This window comes from the organism of the source record quoted next, unplaced genomic scaffold (assembly GCF_019419815.1).
Source record: "Pyrus x bretschneideri cultivar Hongxiangsu unplaced genomic scaffold, Pyrus_bretschneideri_v1 Contig3, whole genome shotgun sequence".
Classification (NCBI taxonomy): Eukaryota; Viridiplantae; Streptophyta; class Magnoliopsida; order Rosales; family Rosaceae; genus Pyrus; species Pyrus x bretschneideri.
This window is the reverse complement of record NW_025999612.1, coordinates 9,560,668-9,570,669: the sequence shown is the minus strand read 5'-3', so window position 1 is coordinate 9,570,669 and position 10,002 is coordinate 9,560,668. Positions and strand designations below refer to the sequence as shown.

Here is a 10,002-nt window from a genome sequence, read left to right as displayed (position 1 = left end):
GAAATCATAAGCTATCTCTAACTTCATTCCTTTCCTGCCGCTCCAATATTAATATTTAGAGCCAAGGCAAGGGATTACGAGTCACTCTAAAACAGTAAATACAAAGGCCAGAACAAGAAAAACAAAGTTAAAATCGTTCCGTACGAAACAAGGGGTGACCATATCACAATGTTTCACATCCCATTCAATTGAAACAAGAAGATAAATAAGAACTACGACACCATCGACTACCTCCAACCGCGGCTATCTACTTCAGCACCGTCTACTTTGCCGCAAGCCCTGCTCGGTGGACAGAAGCCGTCAGTTGTCTACTTAACATGTATGAACACTAAATTTGACCAATTGATAGAATACCTGAATGCTATCGGCCACTGCTAATGATGCGTGAGTGGGAAAAAGGTGGGTTTCAATCGATAAAAACCTCATCTTCAGAATCTTAAATCATTCAGCTACTGCTCCATATCTGCATCTACTTGGGAGGCGCCACTTTGCCGTCCATGCAAGTTACCCCCACCACGTCGCGGATGGGTCTGGCCTCTTTCCTTGACTCTTCCACCAGTATTGTAAGAACCATCTCGCGGTTCCTCGGAATTGTTGAACTTGTTATTGCTGTTGTACGACCCTACTGGCTGGTACTCAAAATGCGGGCTGTGCCTCTGTCTCTCCCGGTTTGCAGGGTGGTTGTGCTGCCTACTATCATGCCCTGAGTAATTCCAATCCCCACGAGACTCTTGACCTCTCCCAAAACGGCTGTTTTGGTTTCCATTCTTGCGGAACCCAGTGTTAAAATGCTGCTCTTGTCTAGTATCCATACTAACAGGAGCTGTTTCAACTGGGGTAACATGACCCTGGTTTGGAGAGCGGGGGCGTCCCCTGAATGAGGCTTTCCTCTCTCTCTTACTATGTCCTTCCCCTGCATTGTTTCTCTCAGATATCACCTGATCATGTTGATACTGGGCCACATATTCAGTATTATCCTTGTCAGGTGTTGCCGGACGTGGCACCGCACCTCGGGGACTGGTCTCCTTTTTGACAGTCCGACCAACTTCCACAACAACGTTTTGACCACCACTGGCCCTATTTCCCAGTTGACTATTGCCTGAATGTGCCTGAGATTTGGGTTGCCAATGAGGCGCTGCACGTTCCCCAACAGCTCGATTCTCTCTGGAAGCAGCACCTAAGTCTGTTTGACCCGTTTCTGAGGCTGAAAACTGATTGTTATTTTTGTAGGTATCCCCTCTGCTATTGTTCTTTTCATCCAGATCATGATTGTTTCCCATGGCTCTGTGTCCCTTGAATGGATGCTGCTTTCCCCTTCTGGTATTTCCCTGGTCTTTTGCAGAAACAGAGACTGGTGCAACAGCAACAGGCTCTTCAGGCATGTTCCATCCGTCAGAATCATTCCAATCATAACTCTTTGGTTGCTCTATCTCTGAGACAACATCAGGCTTCTGGGGTTGATGATTCTGGACTGAATTTTTATCAACATTTGAAGCATACGACGGTCCATCTTCCGAACCATGCATGGCAGTTGATTCTGTTGACCCCCGGCCCTTCCATGATCCATGTGCTTTTCCGTGCTTACTCTGTCTACTACTCCCATGCCTCGGCTCTATGGCAATCCCCACTTTTCCAATAGTTAGAGTAATAGGTTGAGAACTTTCAGCAACTTGAGAACCAGAATCTGATCTCTCAATGGTCTCATTTATTGCAGTTTGATTGATTACAGAAGCCACTGGCTGTTGAGTGCTTCCTTGATGCGCCATCTCTTTAGCTACAGGTTTTGGAACATATCTCTCCATTTCAGCCCTCTTATTTTTTGAACTATTTTGCACTTTATGTTCAGTCTTTACAGCACTAACAGCCTCAACTTCATTATTGGGGATGGCTTCATCAGGTACATCAGCTTTGTTCTGTGACCGCACAGGTGCCCAGACAACAGCATCAGTGCTGTGAAATTTTTCTGAGTGCTTAATAGCTTGCGAATTCCTTGACACCCTGCGAAAATGCTGAGGTTTCCACTGGCTATTTCCTTTACCTTTAGATTCTTCATTTGATGGAGACAAGTGTTGTGCCGAAGAGTGGTATGCATCTCTAGGAATGGTCTGTGACTGACCCGAGCTAGGATCCAACTCCAACTCAGATACCCTTGGCCTTCCACTTTCAACTGTGGCATTTGCAATATCTGTTTCTTTCGATGCAGATGATGGCATTGCAGCTGCCGTCGATGTGCTCTCTGTTTTCTGCTTATTCTTTCCAATTCGGTTGTTTTTCTTTCTGGGATGAGAAGTTGACTCAAGTATGACACTGGGATTAGCAGTCTGGCTTGACTCACTGCTTGAGGCTGTTTCATTTGGTACAACTCCAAGGGATTTGGAAACATCAACCAGGGAATCTGTCTGACATTTTGTTGCATCATCTGTGCTGGTGGAAGTAAACTTTCCAGTAGGCTTCTTTTCTAACTGATTGTTCTGCCTTTGTTTAGGGGCCTGCTTAACCCTAGTAATATTGATTTCGTGAGCCTGGGGAGCATTGTTTTGATCAACGACATTAGCAACAATAACCTCCTTCAGCTTAGGCATAGATTCATCGTGCATCAGAACAGGTTCCTTGCAGACACTCTTTAGCGTGTCTGAAGGGAGGTCACTAGCCAGAACAGTTGACTTTTCAGCTTTTCCAGTGCTACTCTCATTAATCAGTGAAGCACCATCAAGATTAGATCCCAGAGCTGATTTCCTGCCACCACTTAGTGGTTCACCTGCGGTTTGAGAACCTTCTTGCTTAATCTGGATGGCACCACTTGAGTGACTTTCAATCTTCTGATTTGAACTCTCCACTTGAGTACGTCTGTTCAACTCTTCCAATTTTGCACGAGCCTTGGCCATCTGCCTTCTTGTCCGTTCCTCCTCTTCCTCCTGTAACTGTTTGGTACGTTGCTTAGCTAATTCCCTCATCTTAGCACGCTGGTAAAGAAGAGATGTTAGTTGCAAAGCTGACACAAAATCTAACAAGAATATGAATAACGTGTATACCTGTGCCTCAGAATCATTTGGATCAACCATTGGCATGGCCAATTCCTCCTCACATCTGCCTTGTGGATAAGATCCTGACTTTTCAATTGCTTCCGTTGAAACAAGGTGGTCATAAGGCATTTCAAAACGTGCAGTTGATACAACAGTTGTCGGTTCTGAGACCAAGGACTTCTTTGACCACCCTTCACCTTCTTGATTATTGAACCTTCCTCTACCACGATGATCTGATCTATTATCATGCATGGCACGATTGGATTGCCTGTAGATCAGAAAATCAGCATATTCCATTAATTTACAATAACATGTACATTCTCAATGGAAACCATAAAGTCGCCAACCAACCTGGAGATGGAAATTGTGCTGCCCACTTCAAGAGAAGGATTTATGCTCTCTGTGGCATGAGATCTTTCCGGATTTACAATACCACCACCAACAGGTTCATTAACTGAATTGTGAGCTTTAGCATTGACTTGGAATCTGTTCTTCTGCTCCTCCCTAGTGGAAACAGATGAAGTATCACTTCGTCCATCAGAAACACGTGCCTTTGCATTTAATCCCTCTATTTTCTGAATCAGACTGGAGTCTTTTGCAGCATCCAGGAGTGGTTGTGCGACTTCCGGCGTGCCATAGGCTTCAGTACCCGATTTCTTCATTGAGATGACATCAACTGTCTTTATCTGTTCCAAACTTTCAGGAGACATCACTTTCTTAGGAACTGAAGCGGCTCCTTGGTTGTCAAACTTCCTTGAAGCAGCTTCTTCACCGACCATTTTCCTTTGATCCCTCACTCCCTCCTTTCTGTGATCTGATATCCAATCACGCTCTGCTCCCAACGTACTAGGATGATCCTCCCTCTCAAGAGATGATGCATCAGTTGAAAGTCCTGTGACAGCACCCTCATTCCTTTGCTCCTCATTTCTTCTATCCCAACCATCATGCTGCTTCAAAAGAACTTTGTAAGGTCCAAGAGAATCAGGCGGATGAGCAGATTCAAATTGCTCCGACATCAGCTTGGGGTTGGGGGGACCGTATCCACTGGGTCTGCCTTGAGAAATGGCAGGCCTGTGAGCGCTTTGGCTAGGGTAGTTATTATAAACAGGGGGACCAGCTGTCATTCCCACATACGGAACATCTCTTTCATTTGGATTGCAGTAGCCCCTTGGAGAATTGTAATAGCCCTCAAAGGCCACTGGACCAGGGTAAAAGCCAGGTCTAATTGGCATACCAGGACGGATATATGCATCCTGCATATGAGGTCTGTACATATCTCCATTTTTAGGATGGTGTCCTCTTGGTCCTGCTCCAGGTGGAGGAATGGATTGCTGACTGGCAATAGCAGCAGGTGGAATCTGTGGAGGTCCTGGAGGATAATATGGAAATGGTTCCATAGGAAAGCCACCAGGAGGGATCGGAGCTCCATAGGGAGCTCCTGGAGGTCCTCTATACCAAACACCACCTTGTGGATTATTTACTGGACCACCATGCCATCCATCATAGTGCTGGGGAGGAACATTAGCACTAGGGTAAGGGTGGGGATTTCCCTGCCACTTCTCCATACCATGTCTACCTCCATCTTCGTTGTACAAGGGATTTTCTCTTTTCCATGAATTAGCAGTTCCACCCTTCATGTTTGCATTTTCAGAAATCTCGCCTAAATATGGAAACCAAGCACATACTTATATACATGAGCGAATGAGAAACCACGGACATTAACTAATAAAAGATCAATATTGCAACACTCTAATAAAACACAAAAGAGTTAAGAGCATGTGCACAAACCAACTACATAAGTCCCAGTCGTCTCTTTTGCCACTCTACCACTAGAAGAGCCAGGACGACTGTAAGAACTGTGATCTGTCATAAATGATTGATCAAGCAATCAGTAAACCAAAATGGAGCATCAAGTTCATTACAACAACACAATTGTCCCATACGAAAAGAAATACAAACTTGAACTCAAAAAAATATGCATAGTTTATTTTTTCAGCTTCTTTTTTCTTCTTCCATTTGGCAAAAAAGAAAATGTATATAAACACTGGAATAAGTAAAATTGGCAGCCATTCTGGACGTGCTGGAAAATTGGCAGCTAGGTGTAAAGTTTTGCAAATTATTTTGTAGACATGGAACGGCAATTTACATGTCAGTGCCACATCAATTAATAAAAATCCGATGGCACTGCCAAAAACAGTTGATGAGGTAATGCAATGTGTGGCATGCCAACTTAACCATCATGTGAAATTTGAAAAAAATCTTGGTACACAGTGTCTTCAAATGTTAAATTATATAAGTGAAATATAGGCATAGGACCTTGTGGCTCGGCACTCTTTCCAGGATTATCTTTTTCTGAACCAAGCGTCGGAAAATCTCCAGAAGTAAGTGAAAATCCATCATTCTTCGATGACATCATCCCCTGCACGTGTGACAGCAGTTAATCAAATTAGACTTCAGATAAATACTGGGCTGACTGCAAGAGAGAAGAAATAGCAGAGGCAGTGTTCAACCGCCATTGGGCTCCCCTAAGATTGGAATGGGTAAAGCAAATGGGGCAAAACCTCAATCCTAACCCTATTTTACATTTAATACAACTCCCCTAACAATTAAAATTATTTTCCTTTAAACTAACTAAAAGCAAACTAAAAAAAATGTCAACCTACACTTCTTTTTATTTCAATATTTCCCCTCCATCTAATTTCATTAGCTAGAGTGGATGAAGGAAACACTCAACATCTATAAGTTTTTCCCATAACAAGTCAAATTACTGCTTTCACATATACATATGTGGGTCTCATGTGGTCAATAACAAACCGTATGTTTTATAAAGGGTGTAAAGTTTCCCAAAAAAAAAAATTAATAATAATTTGCTACATATAGAATGTAGCTATTTAGTCCTGAAGTACTTATCAACATGACCATATTTTCCAACTTGTCAGAGCGTTTGTAGAAGCAGCATAAAGAGGTGGGATAGTAACCGCATTTAACTTACAAGGTCAGATTGGATGGTTGGAAAGAGTGGTTTGGACGAATAGCTGATATCATGCTTAACAGAATTGGATGAAGATACCAAATTGACCAAATTTGGAAAATACAGGTTAATATGGTTTAATTAAGACTAGAAATACCATATTAGCACAAACTGGAAACTACATGGTTAACATGATTAAAACTGAAACTAGAGCCATGGTGAAATGTTCAGTAAACTACAAGGGACCTTGACAATCGTATACTCTTAAGAATGAGCGTGTTATATGAATAAAATTTATTCAACACAATCAAACATATGACATGATCAAGGAATGCAACATTAATACAATCTAACTGATATATGGGGGTATATTCTGATTTGGGGGATTACCAGGAAGATCTGATTTCAATCCAAACAGTTGCCAAAATATTTGAACATTCATTCTAAGAGATGGAAAGGGAGAGAACAAAAGGTCCTAATCAGCTATATTGCCGACATATGGATTCTCCAGTGACATTTTCTGGGCTTTTCTATTTCGTTTTCTTTTTATCAAAAACCCCACCACCCAAGATAAATTCTTATCTAACGAAGACTGTAGCCAAAACATCCAAGGCTCACCTACCACCCAGCTAGCTAGCAAACACACACCTAAAGGCTAAAAAGGATATGGTCTTTATCAAATCAGGTGTTAGGTGAGTCTTGGATGTTTTGGCTATAGTCTTCCTTTTTTTTCTGACATTCCACTAACATCAACATTATAAAGGTTTCTAACTGAACCATCTATATCGAAATGAGAGATTCCCAGGATGATCACTCACTGGTCGTAAGCTTTATTAACCAAGTGAGTGTTGCTAATACATATTCAAACACAAAGCTTACAAATGAAGGACAATACCAATTTTTCTGCGGTCCCAGGAGCACTCCACGCCACTGGATGGTCAGAGTGTTCAGCAAATCTTGACAACTGTGAACTACCAGGTCTTGTGTCTGCACTGCGAGGACGCAATGAGGTCAGTGTTGTCTGATTTGATGTCAAGGCCCCAGAAGCCGATGATGGCCTAGAATTTGAACCCCATGCATTAGAAGAAGGTTCATGCCCTTTGTCGCTACCAGCAGTTGATGGTCGAGTGCCACTTCCAGGTGAAAGGTGGCCACTGAGATGGCTTGGTGATGTGCCACCATCAGCTTTTGGGGACAATGATGACGAACCCCATGCATTTGATGCAGAAGATGATCTACTGCCCCAACTGAGGGTGCCCCTGCAATAGTTGAAATCAAGAATCACCTAGGTGATGCACTTGTACTAGTAGAAATAAAATATTACACACCGATCCCAACAGAAATTGGATTGGAGGGATGGAGGGAGGGAGGGAGAACTTACTTGGGAACGATTTCCACACTTGGGTCTGCACCATGATTTTCTAACCTTGAACAGTCAAGACAAGAAAAGAATTTTAGCCGAAAGACAAAGGACCACAATAAATTGATTTAAGGGTAGTTTAGTAGAAAGACATACCTCTTACTGGGCAAGTTTACGGGTTTTGGAACTTTCCCTAAAACAGTCATTCCACTTCTTCGGGAGGAAGTCGTCCTGCAACAGCAATGACAGAATTAAAAACCACCAGAGGATGTTGATATCTATGTGCGTGTCTGTCTCTGTATGTAAATCAGTTTTCCTAGAAAATCTCAATGCTTTTTCTTTAAATCTCCCAATATCGGACTACTCAAAAAACTTAAAACCAACAATTTCCGATGGCTGAAACATTGTGAATGTTGCCAGATTTTCATACCTCCGATCCCCAAACAACATACTCGATGTCATGTTTCAATTGTTGCCACACGATCATTCAAGCCAATTTATCAAAGCCTGGAAAAATAGAAGACAATTGAAGATTCCATCAGCATGACATTGCAGTAACTGAACCACGTAGTCAAATACAGCATAGTTTTCTTGACAAAAATAAAAATAAAGCACAGTTTTAGCAGGGTTAGCAAGTGACATAAGACGCCACAAAAACTCAAAATTATCATATCTTCTATGAATATTTTATAGTTCATGTTGCATGAAACATTTTTTTTTAGTGTTACAACTAAAAATTACAACATGACTACTTCCGGTGCATGTGTTTGCACCAACAAAGCACAAAGACGCAAACTTCATCCTTCTTAAGTAAGCCTCTGCTGTATGATCAATGCTAGGTCTTAAAATTTGTTACTCTTTTCTTAACCCTTTTTACAATAAAGCACTACTAAAGTTTGAGCAATTTATATAGCTTCGATCGCCAAACTAAACCTATCAAGTTTTCCATTCCAAAAAATGTACAGCACTGTTAAAGCGAGACCCAGTTTTCGACAACAACAAAAATTCCCTGACATCGAAAACATTTGTAGTAAACAATGGCCCAATACTATGATAAGAATCGATCCAACCATGACAATATCCGAAAAATCGTTCATCACTCAATGAAACAAATGATAAGCATATACCTAAAATGATTGGTAAACAGATACACACATATACATACTTAACAAAAAAGCACTGAATCCCACCACACGAATGCGTTCGCTTAGTTGGGCAACGAATCATGTGAAACGATAAGAACATTCCAGAACAAATTAAGCGTAGAAATTACAGTTTTCAATAGCAAATTCTAATTAATTTCATCCACTTTTTACAGATTTTCTATTCCCTTTATTTTCCGGGGAAACAAACAGGCCAAATTAGCATAAAATAATCGAGAAAATTAAATAACAATGACTTGCCTGGTAAAAAAATAGGTTTCTAAGAGGCTCGTGGAAACCCTAGGAAAGTTGATGTGGGTTTTGGGAGAGAATGAACGACCGAAACGCAGCGTTTAAGGGTTCGTGAGATCGCGAGGAAGGTTCGGAGAAACAGAGATCTCTGTGAGTTGGAAGAGAATCTGAGTGTGATCGGTTTCAGATCAAAGGAAGGCGAAGGGGAAGAGAGAGAGAGAGAAGGAGAAGAGGGGGGGAGAGAGAGAGAGAGAGAGAGGGAGATCGAGGATGTACGAGATGCAATCCGATAAATTGTAAATTTGTAAATACAGGAACTTCTCGCAAAATTAAATTTGAAATTTAGGGCTTTTCCAGAATTTTTTGGAATTTTTGTATGAGGAGTTTTAGGATTTTGGAGAACGTATGGGTTTGGTTTTTAGATGGACTGCAGCAATATCCAATTTCGTCTAATAATATCTCTACTAATTAATAAAATACTTATTGTTAACTAAAATTCTATAAAATTATCAGTTTAACTCTCTAATTAACTTTCTATCACTCTCTTCCTCTCTCCTTCTCTTATGTGTGCCCATATACTAGTTTCTAACTCAAAAAAGCACCAAGTGATGACTCTATTTTAATTGTTTCAAAAATCGAGAAGACTCACAAAGATATTTTAGTCTTTCTTTGCCGCATCGTGCGATTTACCAGCTCACATAATCGATTCAAGACGTGGTATGTGAAATATGAGTATGAAATAATCTCCAACTAATGTGTCGTTCTATGGTGATTGTGCTAGAAATCCTTGATAATTTGTGTTTTATAACTTCTTTTTTTTTTTTTGTTGAAAATGGGAAGAGTTCATTGTATTTTTGTTTTATCAAGTGATGTGGGACGGTTAAGAATGTCATTTTATATTATTAGTAGCGAGATTAGGTGTAAAATGTCCTTATCCTAATTGCTTTTGTTTTAGGATATTGAATGGAGGGTTGGGATCATAGGACTATCCCTTTCACAAGTAGATTTAGTCAATCCAACGACGCCAAAGAAAGTTTAGGTGACTCTAGTTCTTACTAAACAAAAAATAAACGAGCACAAGTGTTTGTTGCTCAATCAATTAAAAACATTCACTAACACATTCAAGTTTCGAAATTTATTTTCTCCACCATATCATTTATATAGAAAATGGCTTATACACTCGCTCCTAAAACTCAACTCAAGTATTACAGTTTACAGTCGATTGTTATTCATTTTTACTTATAAGTGAGAAGT

General features: G+C 40.8%; 1 protein-coding gene across 1 annotated transcript; it reads right to left on the bottom strand.

Moving 5' to 3' along the window:
* Positions 1-8,960, bottom strand: LOC103952989 (protein MODIFIER OF SNC1 1). Its single transcript, XM_048589579.1, has 11 exons — positions 8,758-8,960; positions 7,785-7,861; positions 7,511-7,585; positions 7,376-7,420; positions 6,890-7,253; positions 5,340-5,442; positions 4,812-4,886; positions 3,375-4,683; positions 3,033-3,291; positions 355-2,963; positions 1-279 (listed from the first exon to the last, which is right to left on the bottom strand). Exons 2-10 carry the CDS (start codon positions 7,814-7,816, stop codon positions 450-452), a joined length of 4,776 nt encoding a protein of 1,591 aa, XP_048445536.1. The 5' UTR covers positions 7,817-7,861; positions 8,758-8,960; the 3' UTR covers positions 1-279; positions 355-449.
* Positions 8,961-10,002: the final 1,042 nt, after the last annotated feature.